Source organism: Sebastes fasciatus, chromosome 6, assembly GCF_043250625.1.
Source record: "Sebastes fasciatus isolate fSebFas1 chromosome 6, fSebFas1.pri, whole genome shotgun sequence".
Lineage (NCBI taxonomy): Eukaryota > Metazoa > Chordata > Actinopteri > Perciformes > Sebastidae > Sebastes > Sebastes fasciatus.
In genome coordinates this window covers 1,492,732-1,506,621 of record NC_133800.1, presented here as the reverse complement: position 1 = coordinate 1,506,621, position 13,890 = coordinate 1,492,732, and the positions used below count along the sequence as shown (strand labels likewise).

Sequence of the window (13,890 nt, the reverse complement as noted above, 5' to 3'; positions counted from 1 at the left end):
GTCCAAAACACTGACTTTGTCTGCATGTGTGTTTCTATCCACAGTATCCTGAAGGTGATGAAGCTGGCGTCAGCCAACGGCAGCTCCTCCCAGGTAGATAATCACCTGTACAGCAGCTTTAACCCTTTGCTTTCTTCTAATGTTCTCTTGGTGTCAGGGAAGAAAAACTACAGCACTGAATGCATCACTGATTCATTATAGGATATCTACAGCAGCTGCAATTGATTCATTGAAAATGAATAGCTTTTGTGTGTGTTTGTGTGTTTGTTTGTGTAGGATTCTACCAAGGCTGCAGAGGCCATGTTGCTGGATAAAGAAGTGTTTCTTCCATCTCACAAATACCTGGTGGACAAGGCCCGGATGTTGCACAGTATTGGTAAAATAAATATAAAAACATCGATTTTCTGTCTGTAAAAATCTTGTTTAAATAAATGAACATAAGATCTGTAATGAGAAGCAGCGAGTTGTTCTGTCATCGTCTGTAAACTCCCCATACCTCCCTGATTGTTTGATACTCATTGGTATACAGTATCTACCATACATGGAGGTGATCTGACAGTGATCAGGTGTTTTCTGTTCCCAGATGATGACCAGTCTGAGGATGGTGGTAGGGAGTCTGGTCGGCCTCCCGCCTCCCACTCGTCCTCCTCTCATGCGGATGGTCGTGCCTCCCCCAGCCCCGGTCCTCCCACCCTGGATGGCTCGTCCTCCAGCCACGATCTACCCCGTCCGTTCTCCGTGTCCCCGTGCTCCGGGGACAGACTGTCAGGAGATCACATCCTTCACAAGCAGCTCCTCTCCCCACACTTTAAGAAGGAAGGCCTCATGGCGTTTCCCACCGCCCTCTATGCAGCCAAAGTCGCCCTTATGTCAGCCACCCAGGGGTCCATGGGGGCGGGCAGCGTCGACGCCGGCCTGCCCAGCGACCAGTCAGAGAGCGGCAGCTCGACCGCAGGAGACGAGGACCAACTGGACACGGCAGAGATCGCCTTCCAGGTGAAGGAACAGCTGCTGAAGCATAACATTGGCCAGCGGGTGTTTGGCCACTACGTGCTGGGCCTGTCCCAGGGCTCGGTCAGCGAGATCCTAGCCAGACCCAAACCCTGGAGGAAGCTGACTGTGAAAGGAAAAGAACCTTTCATCAAGATGAAGCAGTTCCTCTCTGATGAACAGAACATCCTGGCACTCAGGACCATCCAGGTCCGCCAGAGAGGTGAGATGAAGAGACACTATGCAGGTTCAGGTATCTGTGTTTGTAGGCTGAGCAATCAGGACGGATCGATTTTAAACACGTCAGCATGTTTTCTAAACCACTGGTTTGGATATGTCATTCATATTCATATTCACCCATTGCATGTGTTCACAGTGACCCTTAAAGGAGGAGTCCGGATGATATTCTACATGTTTCTTATTTTCAACGGATCCATGAATAGACCAAAACCAACAATGAGTTTATCTGATTAATATGGATTGTGTGTGTAGCCAAAGCCTCATGAACATGAACACACACACACATATACTGTAGTTTATTTAGAGTCAGTCCCTCATACACCGTCCTGCTGCTTGAAATACTCACTACGACAACAACATGCATTAATCTGCAACTGAAAATAGTCCCCAACAAATACACCATTTACTCCTGTTTGTCCTCATGCTATAAAGGCAGAGTGGGCTATCTGGAGAAACCAGAAAGAGTTCACTAGATTTAAACCTAAAAACCAGCCCAGTGTTACCAACTCTTCTCCACTGAAAGCAGCAGCACGAGCTCCAAAAGTCCCTAAATCTAGAGAGGAAGACACCAAGTCATCAACACTGACAGTCCGTCCCTTCAGGTCTCCCTCCAAAGACACTCCCCCAACATTATCATTAGGTACAAGGACAGGTAGGTAGACAGGTAGATAGACAGCTAGGTAGGTAGGTAGACAGGTAGGTAGACAGGTAGGTAGACAGGTAGGTAGAAAGGTAGATAGACAGGTAGGTAGACAGCTAGGTAGGTAGGTAGACAGGTAGGTAGACAGGTAGGTAGAAAGGTAGATAGACAGGTAGGTAGACAGGTAGGTAGGTAGACAGGTAGACAGGTAGGTAGACAGTTGATAGGTAAGTAGGTAGGTAGTTAGGTAGGTAGACAGGTAGGTAGGTAGGTAGGTAGACAGTTGGTAGGTAGGTAGGTAGAGATTTGGTAGACAGGTAGGTAGGTAGGTAGGTAGGTAGACGGGTAGGGAGGTAGGTAGGTAGGTAGGTAGACAGATAGACAGGTAGGTAGGTAGGCAGGTAGACAGGTAGGTAGAAAGGTAGATAGACAGGTAGGTAGACAGCTAGGTAGGTAGGTAGACAGGTAGGTAGACAGGTAGGTAGACAGGTAGGAGGACAGGTAGGTAGACAGGTAGGTAGGTAGGTAGACAGGCAGGTAGATAGGTAGGTAGGTAGACAGGTAGGTAGACAGGTAGGTAGGTAGACAGGCAGGTAGACAGGTAGGTAGGTAGACAGGTAGGTAGGTAGACAGGTAGGTAGACAGGTAGGTAGACAGGTAGGTAGACAGGTAGACAGGTAGGTAGATAGGTAAGTAGGTAGGTAGACAGGTAGGTAGATAGGTAAGTAGGTAGGTAGACAGGTAGATAGGTAGGTAGGTAGATAGACAGGTAGGTAGGTAGGTAGACAGGTAGGTAGACAGGTAAGTAGGTAGACAGGTAGGTAGATAGGTAGGTAGGTAGGTAGGTAGGTAGACAGGTAGGTAGACAGGTAGGTAGGTAGACAGGCAGATAGACAGGCAGGTAGACAGGTAGGTAGATAGTTAGGTAGACAGACAGGTAGTCCGTCCAATCCTTACATTCAGGCTGAATGAATGGATTGGGCGGTTTATTAGAGTCCTGACAGCCACAGATACCAGATTTTTTATCTTTTTTTTTGTCAGAACATTTGATTTATTGATCACTGTTATTGATTTGAGATGTGAAGAGAATTTCTACTAATATAACAGAAATGTTAGTAAAATCTTTACCAACATTGAACCAGCACGTAGTCCTTCATAAACCAGCGGTCATGTTTTACCTTCAGCCTTTTTCTGGTTGAGGTAACGTGGTTAAACAGGTGTCTCCAGGTGTCTCCAAGTGTCTCCAGGTGTCTCCAGGTTGCCAGAGCTACCAAAACCAGGTTAATAAGAGAAAGTAGTTGTGAGAGTTTTTAAGGGATCAGTGAGTGAATGAAGCTACAATGACCCAGATGTAGTCGTGGACCGGTGTACGTTTAAACCCTCTAATCTACTTGGACCTCATCCTTGACTCCGTCGCGGCTTCCTCTGCCATGTTTGTAGTGTTACTTTTAAACTTTGTTTTCTCCCTAGATTCACAGCTTTTGAAAGTTGAGCTTCCCGTATACTGCAACCTCAGACAGCACGCGCTCAAAGGCAGCCATTGATCTAGCAGTCAAAAGCAAAGCCTTGGAACTGCTCTCTGATCAACCATCCCACTCATCCCCCTCCTCTCTCCTCTCTCCTCTCTCCTCTCTATCTCTCTATCTCTCTCTGTTACCCTCTGTGGCAGGGAGCATCACTCCACGCATCCGAACTCCTGAAACTGGGTCAGACGACGCCATCAGGAATATCCTGGAGCAGGCCAAGAAGGAGATCCAGTCCCAGAGGGGAGGTGAGGCTGCAGCTGAGAGTCAGACGTCACAGTTTCAATCCATATTGACTGTTTTTTATTGACGGTGGTGTTTACTGCTGTATGATGAATGTGGATCTCTATTTTATTGCATCTAAATTGTGAAGGTGATGTGAGGAAGCGTCGGTGTCAGAGTGTGGCTCTTTCTCGTTCAGGTGATGGGAAGTCGTCTATGAACATCTCGTCAGGCAGAAGCAGTAACGGGGCAGGAGGCAGCTCTGATGACACCATAAAGAGCATCCTGGATCAGGCCAGGAGGGAGATGGAGGCCCAGCAGCATGCCCTGATGGAGATGGAGGTCTGCGGGAGGGCCCCCACTGCCAGCTCAGGAGCTCAGGTAGAGCGTCTGGGGCCCCCGGAGCGCTCCAGGGGCCTGCCTTTACCCATCTCCATCAAACAGGAGGAGGGGGGCTGTGTTACAGTCTGCATGGCCAACCCCATCAGCAGCCCCCAGACGCCCCTCAGTGTCCTCTCCCCCGCCGCCTTCGTCCAGAACATCATCCGCAAAGTCAAGTCAGAGATTGGTGAAGTGGGCACCTACTTCGACCAGCACTGGTCTCAGGAGCGGGGGTCCATGGTGCTCAGCGGTGGAGGCAGCTCTCTGCCCTTTAATTCAGTGTCTCCCTCCCTGTCTTCCTCGTCCTCCGGGCCCTCCGCCTTGCCCCGGCCCTGGCCCCGCCTGGAGAACGGCGAGTGTCTCCCCAACAGCGAGGAGGCCTCTGCTGCGGAGGACGAGCTGGGGCTGGGGCTGGGGCTGGGCCGGCCGGTGGAGGTCAAAGTGGAGTCGGACACGTCGGTCAGCGGAGAGTCTCCCGGACCCGGGAGGCTGTCCTACTACCCGGCCTACATCCCCCGCGCCCTTAAGCCCACCGTGCCGCCACTAACTCCAGAACAGTACGAGATGTACATGTACCGAGAGGTGGACACGCTGGAGCTGACCAGGCAGGTGAAGGAGAAGCTGGCAAAGAATGGCATCTGTCAGAGGATCTTTGGTGAAAAGGTCAGATGCTGTTTATTCTTATTCAGAAACCTGCTGCAGCACCAGCTGCCTGATGATGTAGAATCTGTTCTTACTGCAACACACAGTGACGACGTGCTGTAAGACAGACAAATATATATATATATATATATATACGCACACCATGATGAAGGTTACACCAACCAGAGCAGCTCCTCACACACTGAATGGAACATTAGTGAACATAGTGAAGCCACAGAGCCGTGATAACGTATTTGTATGTCTCACTGAATATTTTCAGATCTTCATGTAATATTGACTAAGATAAGGTAACCTGACTAAACACAAAACACATTAGATGATTTATCTAAGGAACAAAGTAATGCAACCATCAGATCATCCATGTGAAAAAGTAATAATAGGTGGCACCACAGCAATAACCGCAGCCCAACACATTTTATAATACCATCTCACTATTTCACTTTAACAACTTTAACCTGCTCTTTATGCACAAAGTGCTTCAGTCCAGCTACTATATACTATATACTATATACTATATATACAGTATATAATATACACTGTACATACTATATATCAGGTTGTTGTGAAGATGAAAACCACTCCACAACTTTAATCTTGCCATCTGTTTTGTGGTTTGGATCATTGTTTCATAAGAGTTTGGTACTGAGCAGAGTTCATATTAATAATAGCGAGTCCAATAATATCACGTTTGACTGTTGTGATAATGATCATATACATATATATATATATATATATATATATATGTGTATATATATATATATATATATATAGAGAGAGAGAGAGAGAGAGAGAGAGAGAGAGAGAGAGAGAGAGAGAGAGAGGTATCCCAGCCCTATAGGACATGGTTATTATTCAGGAATGCTGTATTTTCTTTACAGCAGCTTTACTAGGACCGGTGTGGTCTGTCTGTCTGAGTCTTTAGGATCCTTATTACCCTAACAGCCTCCAGAGAGCAGAGCGCTGGTTTCCACTCGGCTGCTCTGACTTCAGTCCCATGTTTCCATCTCTGTCTTATTGTGGGTCCTGAGCTGAGAGGTCTGCAGTGTCTCTCTGGATGTTCTGCTGTGATCTTTGGTCACTTCCTGGATGAGTTGTCACCGCGTCCTCCTAGAAACTTTGGTTTTACTGATTTTGCCCTCCCTCTGTATCCTGCATGTAAATAGCTGTCTCTGTGGTTAGAGAGAGAGGAGATAGAGGGGAAAACCATCTTAACATATAAGAGACATTTGACAGCGACAGTACGGCAGCTTAAAGAAGAACCTGTAAGAATTCATTATTACACCAGCACAAGGTTCTCTTCAGACTGATTCAACAGCTCATCTCTGCTGGAGTTTCCCTTCGTGGCTGCTTGGAGGCGTTTAGTGGTGATGAGTTGACTCTGGTGGTCAGATTCATTATACGTATTCAGCTGTCTGTCTGCGTTCAGTCATTTAGATCTAGTTATCAGTCCAATAGATATAAAACAGTTTTATATCTATGGGCTCAACCTCCAGCTCACCTGCTCCATCCAGACTGAGTCGGCCAAGGTTCGGTTCCGACCCGCGGACCTCTGCTGCGTCTCATCTCCTCTCTCTCCCCCGTTTCCTGTCATTCTCCAGCTGCTCTAATTAAGGCAATAAAAGCCCTAAAATAATATTTTAAATAAAAAAAAACAATGAGGTTGATTCAGTAACAGACTCTTTTCCAGACGGTGATATCAGTGTTGGATGTGTTTGTTCCAGTCAAACATTTGTGTAAAAACTCTGAACAAGTCACTGTCATAAATATGCAGCAACAGAGGAAGTTCACACAACGCTGTATTTTATTATGATTCTTCCTGAAATGAGGTGCTGTGTGCTGTATACAGGTATCAGTTCTCTTAGTTCAGCCCAAGGAAGTATGGTTTTATATCCAGACAATCCCTACGGCTGTTTCCCGCTGTTCTTCATCACAGTTCCTCCTCTGTGGAGCAGATAACACTCTTCATATTAGTACATCCTGGACTGTTGTCAAATATTCATAAACTCAGGTTGAAGGTGAATTTTATACAAACCCATTTTTCTGGCTCATTCAGGTGTGTCTTTAGATTTTATTCATAAATCTAAAGACAAAGAAAGAAAAAAATAACATGAGTTTTAAAAAAAATATTATTTTTTGTTGGTTTATGAGCAGACATATTATTCTCTTAGGGGATGAATTGATCATCATACAAACACAATGTGGCTCTCTGCTTCACTGTGGACGTCCTCAACTGGGAGTCAAATGACTGGATGTGAACGGACTCAACAGAATAACAGTCATGATGTGCTGCTTCCCTCTAGTGGCTGTCAGCTCAAAGTGTCTCACTTAGACACTAGCACATTTAGAACTAGCAGTAGCAGGTGTAGGTACAGATAGCAGGTGTAGATACAGATAGCAGGTGGAGGTACAGATAGCAGGTGGAGGTACAGATAGCAGGTGTAGATACAGATAGCAGGTGTAGATACAGATAGCAGGTGGAGGTACAGATAGCAGGTGTAGATACAGATAGCAGGTGTAGATACAGATAGCAGGTGGAGGTACAGATAGCAGGTGTAGGTACTGATAGTAGGTGTAGGTACAGATAGCAGGTGTAGGTAGTGATAGCAGGTGGAGGTACAGATAGCAGGTGTAGATACAGATAGCAGGTGTAGGTACTGATAGCAGGTGTAGGTACAGATAGCAGGTATAGGTAGTGATAGCAGGTGTAGATACAGATAGCAGGTGTAGGTAGTGATAGCAGGTGTAGGTACAGATAGCAGGTGTAGATACAGATAGCAGGTGTAGGTAGTGATAGCAGGTGTAGGTAGTGATAGCAGGTGTAGGTAGTGATAGCAGGTGTAGGTACAGATAGCAGGTGTAGGTAGTGATAGCAGGTGGAGGTACAGATAGCAGGTGTAGGTACTGATAGCAGGTGTAGGTACAGATAGCAGGTGGAGGTACAGATAGCAGGTGTAGGTACAGATAGCAAGTGTAGGTACAGATAGCAGGTGTAGGTACAGATAGCAGGTGTAGATACAGATAGCAGGTGTAGGTACAGATAGCAGGTGTAGGTACAGATAGCAGGTGTAGGTACAGATAGCAGGTGTAGGTAGTGATAGCAGGTGTAGATACAGATAGCAGGTGTAGGTACTGATAGCAGGTGTAGGTACAGGTAGCAGGTGTAGGTAGTGATAGCAGGTGTAGGTACAGATAGCAGGTGGAGGTACAGATAGCAGGTGGAGGTAGTGATAGCAGGTGTAGGTAGTGATAGCAGGTGTAGGTAGTGATAGCAGGTGTAGGTACAGATAGCAGGTGGAGGTACAGATAGCAGGTGTAGGTAGTGATAGCAGGTGGAGGTACAGTATATGAACCTGTGTTGTATGGTACAGGTGCTGGGGCTCTCTCAGGGCAGCGTGAGCGACATGCTGTCTCGGCCCAAACCCTGGAGCAAGCTGACCCAGAAAGGCAGGGAGCCCTTCATCCGCATGCAGCTGTGGTTACTGGACCAGCTGGGCCAGAGCCTCAGCCAGCCCCCGAACCACGCACACACTCTGGGTGAGAGACACACACACACACACACACACACACACACACACACACACACACACTCTCAGTCACAAACAAGCGAGAATCACTCTTAAGATGCTTCAATACCAAAAATACCAGATGTAAAAATGCTGAATTAAAACAGTGAAATAGTTTCAGTAGGTCAGCCTACGTAGTACAGTACGGGTCATAGATGTCCTGTCTTAATTCCAGATAAAAGCCCCGTGACGGCCCAGTCCTCGCCATCCCCGCCTCCTAGCCCAGCAGAGAGCCACCCAAGTCCGCTGGTGGAGCCGGTCAGCCTCTCCCTAGAGAGCAGCAAGGAGAACCAGCAGCCTGAGGGTCTGGGCCTGGGGTTGCCCCCCCACCCAGACGGAGGGAAGTCCACCCCCAGCCTCATGGCCCTGCATCAGCCCACTAACCCACTGGGGATCCAGGAGCTGGTGGCCATGTCCTCGGAGCTGGACACCTACGCCATCACCAAGAAGGTGAAGGAGGTCCTAACGGACAACAACCTAGGTGGGTTAAAGGTCACGCCGTGGGGACAGGTGGACACTCCTTATGAATGCAGACACAAGTCACTGTGTATGTTTGTGTCCCACAGGCCAGCGTCTCTTCGGGGAGACCATCCTGGGCCTAACCCAAGGCTCGGTGTCGGATCTTCTCTCCAGGCCCAAGCCGTGGCACAAACTGAGCCTGAAAGGCAGGGAGCCGTTTGTCCGCATGCAGCTGTGGCTCAATGATCCTCACAATGTGGACAAGCTGAGGGCCATGAAGAAGATGGAAAAGAAAGGTGGGGGCCCGGTGTGTGTACTGTAGTGTCCTTCAGTTTGACAGTGTGTTGGTGTTGTGTAATCCCCTTGTCTTCCCTCCAGCCTATCTGAAACGGCGGTACGGGCTGCTGAGCACCGGCTCGGACAGCGACTCACCGAGCACTCGTTCTGAGTGTGTGAGTCCGGCCTTGGCCTCGCTGGACCTGTGTCCCTACAGCCAGGTGAAGAAGCCTCGGGTGGTGCTGGGAGCCGAGGAGAAAGAAGCCCTGAGGAAGGCCTACCTCCTGGAGCCCTACCCCTCTCAGAACACCATCGAGATACTGGCCGCCCAGCTCAAACTCAAAACCAACACCGTCATCAACTGGTTCCACAACTACAGGCCAGTCCACTGACCTTTGTGACCTTTGTGACCTTTGTGACCTTTATGACCTTTGCTAATGGCTGCGTCTGTTGTTTTCATCACTGCTATACATTTACTTTAGCTGCAGCTGACTACCTGAAATGTAAATTGTGAAGGTTACCTCAGATGTCCTCATTCCAGAGTGTGTGTGTGTGTGTGTGTGTGTGTGTGTGTCTAACAGCAGTGTTTGTGTGCAGGTCCAGGATGCGACGAGAGGTTCTGATGGAGGGTCTGCAAGACAACGACACCGATGCTGAGCACCACAACTACTCGCCCTCAGCGACTCACAGCCCCCACTCTGATGGAGAGGGGAGGAGGCTGCTGCCGCCCTCAGGACACATCCACTCCAGCCTTCCTCTCAGCGCCAACACCGCACTGCCTCACGTCAAACAGGAGGCCACAGACAGGGAGGACGAGGGGGACGAGGAGACGGAGGGCTCCATCAAACTGTCCAGAGTTCAGTGTTTCTCCTCAGCGGTACAGTTCCCGCCGCTGAAGAACGAACACGAGGACTCCATCGCTGGCTGCCGTGAGCCCCTGAGGCAGGAGGAGGGGATGAGCAGCCAGGCTCCAGGGCTCTACCCCGGCACTGTCTCCATAGACGGTCCCCAGAGAATCAACCAGTCCAGGCACGAGGGGGAAGACTCCGGGAAGTCCCCCGTTGACCCGGTCAGCTTCAAGGCTTCATCAGAGCCCTGCCGCAGCAGTCTGGAGGTGTCCCTCAACTCGCCCTCTGCTGCGTCCTCACCCGGCCTCATGATGTCAGTGTCCCCCGTCCCCTCCTCCTCTGCTCCCATATCGCCCTCGCTGCCCAATCCGCCCTCGACGAGCACCAATCACAGCCTGGACCCCAACCAGCTCCCTCCCTTCCAAAGCCCCAAGCTCAACAGAAGCACTCAGAGACGCAACGAGAAAATGGCCAACCTCAATAACATCATCCACAGGCTAGAGAGAGCCGCCAATCGAGAGGAAACGCTGGAATGGGAGTTTTAGGTCCCCTCTTTCCTGTACGGAGTCCTGATGAGTCCTGGCGGCACGCAGGAGAGTCTCAGATAGAAGCTTCCTGAAAGCGTGGAGCGGCGTGGCGTGGCTCCTGGAGGCCCGTCCTCTCAGACTGATAACTCACAGGAAATGGGAACGCTCAGCTCCCTACAAGAACTTAAAGAGTTGAAAAAAAAATTCTAATGGTGTATTTGTTTTGTTTTTTTGTTGTTGTTTTTTTGATAATGCATACTACTTTGAATATATGTGACAGCACTAGCTGTTGTTTTACCTATTGGACTTGACATGAAGACTTTTGCAGCTATGGTGTCATAAAATGTACACTGAAGTTCTGTAGATTGCCACTGGGTGAGATTAAAAAAAGACCCCTGTCTTAAGCCATTAAAAGCACTATAACTATTTGAAAAGAGACATTGACCAAATTTGCTACTTTTTGAATAGCAATTTTTCAGATTTTGTCTGTAAGACTGGACAGTTTAAGTCAAGTAACATGAAATCCTATTACTGACTGAGGGATAGTCCTTTAAGACTCTAAATATTCAACATCTTGTATGTACTTAGTTTCTTGGTGATATGTTTTGAACTATTTGTAACTCACACGTATAAAATGTGGTTGTACATGTTGTAGAATTGTCTGCAATAGCCTTCTCTAAACCTGATGTAGCATGGTACTCACCTGACCCTGTTATCCTCTGTAGTTAGTCACCTGTGATTATACTTGAGCGAAAACAAGAGAAAAAAAAAAAGTTGAAAACCCTGCAAAAAATAAGAAAAAAGGAAGCATTGAATCTAACGAGTAGAGTACTTTTAGTGTTTGGTTTTCTGTTTTTCTTTGTCTAATCCTTGAGGTTTACAGTTTAGGGCCTGTGTGCTTCTGGTAGGAAGTGAAACGTTCACTACACATGAGCACAGTTTACATGATTTCTTTCACACTTACCTCTCTGACCCTCCAAGGCACTGCTTCTCAGACCGTAACAGACCTGGTTTACCTCACATTATGTTCGTGCACATCATGCTATGACCATGCGTTTCATTCTTATACATAAACATGACCCGACCTTATTGGAATCAAGTGCTCTGTATCACTGCCTCAGACGTGCAGAGATCAAACATGAAACAAGTTTTAATGAGCAAAATCTGTCTTTTACAAAGAATATGCTGCTGTTTGAAGAGATAATAATTCCATATTATATGTGTGTGTTATGATCCTCCTGATTGATGCACTTTCTCCAGATGGGTCATTTATTGTAGCTAGAATCAAACACGTCGACCTCTGTTGGTTAGCTGAGCAGTTGGATATGAGGAGCTTGTCGGTACGGTGCTGTGAACTGAGGCTCAGAGTATTGGAGAGCATGATATACAGGATGACCTCTGACCTCTGATCAACATGGAAACATCCCATCTGTAACTACACTATATTCAAGGACACAACAGGTTACAGGTATCCCCTCATATTATCTTGTGTATCGTGTCAGTAGAAGTTTCTTTGTCATGCTTGCAAAATGTTCTTTATGTATTTTGCCTCTATTTTATACTCAGAACAGTTAACTAGATATTCAATACCTCGTGTATGAACTACTTACAGCACTTAGATTTTGATAATTGTGAGGACTCAAGAAAATTTCAAATATCAACATTATCCTAACTTAGTGTTCACAAGTCTTTGCCTTTACTGTATCGTTGAAGTTGGTAGTAAACACTTGCACATGTCTACATAGTTCAGAGGACTTGGATTGTATTATGTAGAGATATATATTACACAATTACTAAAAAAAGAAGAAGAATATCTTACATTCTTGGAACAAAATGTGCTGATTATATTGAAATAGAGTGTACAGATTTAATAAACCAAACCCATTGAAGCCAGTTGTGGTCTGGCAAGCTCGCCCACGTTTTAGACCTTCTCTCAGGGTAGTCTTGCTTTTTAAAGCTTTACTGAAACAGTTGCTCTCATCACTGGTGGTGACTATGATAAAACATAATGTGCTGTAGTAGAGAATGACTCTGTTCAATATTCAATGGCTCCGTGGAAGTTGTGTGTATACAGGAAACGCAGCTTTCACAGGACGAGGTGGTTTGTTGGAGAGCTGTTGCTGTTTGTAATTCATTCCACAGACGTGTCAAAGTGCAGTGTCAGTGATTGGAACCACCACGACGAGGCCGATGGGTTGCATCTTTCAGATCAGTAGACTTTGCTCTCTAAAATACCTTTCTGGTTTTCTCTTAGAGCCACAGAAGATTTTTTCTCTGGTTTTCGTACCACCATTTTTTGTGCATAATATACTGTATGATTAGAGGTGGCATTTCTAATGTGGAAGTTTCATTGTCTTTAATGGTAACATGGACATATGACTGAAAAAGAAATGTATTTACAAGCATTATCTCCTCATGTAAAGCTCATCTCATTGTTTTGCATGCAAATCCATTCTGGTCTCATGACAAGAGATAGGACTGTGTTTTTGTGTTGTTGTTCTTGCACAGGGACGTCAAATCAGCACTTAAAGTCTTTTTACATTAGTGAAGTCCATGCATGGTGCAGCTGATCCATCTGGCTCTCACAAAGTCATCATGAATCCAGTCAAATCAGAACCCAATAACTTCCTTCCAGGTAAATATTTAAATCAAGATTATTTTGTGCCATATCATATGCCTCATGCATTATCCTCACAGGAGTAATGCCTGGTGGTGTGATTTCAGAGGGGTGTAGGGCTTCTTGTAACCCGGTTCAGAAAAAAGCAAAGCTTTTTAGTAACAAGAGCCCCACACATTAGGTGGTTTTATTTTGTAATTGACATTAGTCACTAAATAATGAGGCAATTGGTCAGCAAAATTTGATTGATTGTATTCAGAGTTGTTAATATAGAAAACAATATTCACAACTCTGACAATGAGGGTTTGTCACAAAGAAAATGTTGGATTAGAAAGTCTGTGAGCCAATAAAGAGAAGTGTCCTGCAGGCTTAAATAACGGTCCACCGCCTCACATGCCAGGCTAGGAAATGTTAAAGAATGGACTAAGGGATACGCCAAGCCTCTTGGAACTGAATTTGCATATGTAAGCCATCATTCAATACATAATTGTTTAAGACCCTGCTGTGTTGTGTTGTTATTTCTTTATAGTGAGGAATTACAGATTAATGCACACAAATTAATGCAAACAGATCAAACAAATATCTATAAAAACACTGTATAGTGCTCCCTGTCCTTCACTGTAATGTATATTATTATTATTATTATTATTATTATTATTATTATATGATAATATTGAGCTCTATGCGGGCCCATGGGCGGACCACTGTTTACATGATCCTATCGCATGTGTAATGTATATTATTATTATTATTATTATTATTATTATTATTATTATTATTATATAATATTGAGCTCTATGCGGGCCCATGGGCTGACCACTGTTTACATGATCCTATCGCATGTGTAATGTATATTATTATTATTATTATTATTATTATTATATGATAATATTGAGCTCTATGCGGGCCCATGGGCTGACCACTGTTTACATGATCCTATC

At 46.0% G+C, this 13,890-nt stretch overlaps 1 protein-coding gene across 6 annotated transcripts in view; it reads left to right on the top strand.

The window, feature by feature from the left end:
• cux2b (cut-like homeobox 2b) overlaps window positions 1-13,446 on the top strand; it is a 118,649-nt gene extending 105,203 nt beyond the window's left edge. For all 6 annotated transcript variants that reach the window (XM_074637072.1, XM_074637069.1, XM_074637068.1 and 3 more), the window contains 10 exons: window positions 45-93; window positions 277-376; window positions 584-1,213; window positions 3,540-3,641; window positions 3,815-4,659; window positions 8,028-8,193; window positions 8,398-8,703; window positions 8,789-8,977; window positions 9,060-9,336; window positions 9,555-13,446. In XM_074637072.1, the coding sequence (XP_074493173.1) occupies window positions 45-93; window positions 277-376; window positions 584-1,213; window positions 3,540-3,641; window positions 3,815-4,659; window positions 8,028-8,193; window positions 8,398-8,703; window positions 8,789-8,977; window positions 9,060-9,336; window positions 9,555-10,350 (3,460 nt within the window). In that variant the 3' untranslated portion in view covers window positions 10,351-13,446. The remainder of the gene's footprint in view (window positions 1-44; window positions 94-276; window positions 377-583; window positions 1,214-3,539; window positions 3,642-3,814; window positions 4,660-8,027; window positions 8,194-8,397; window positions 8,704-8,788; window positions 8,978-9,059; window positions 9,337-9,554) is intronic.
• Window positions 13,447-13,890: the final 444 nt, after the last annotated feature.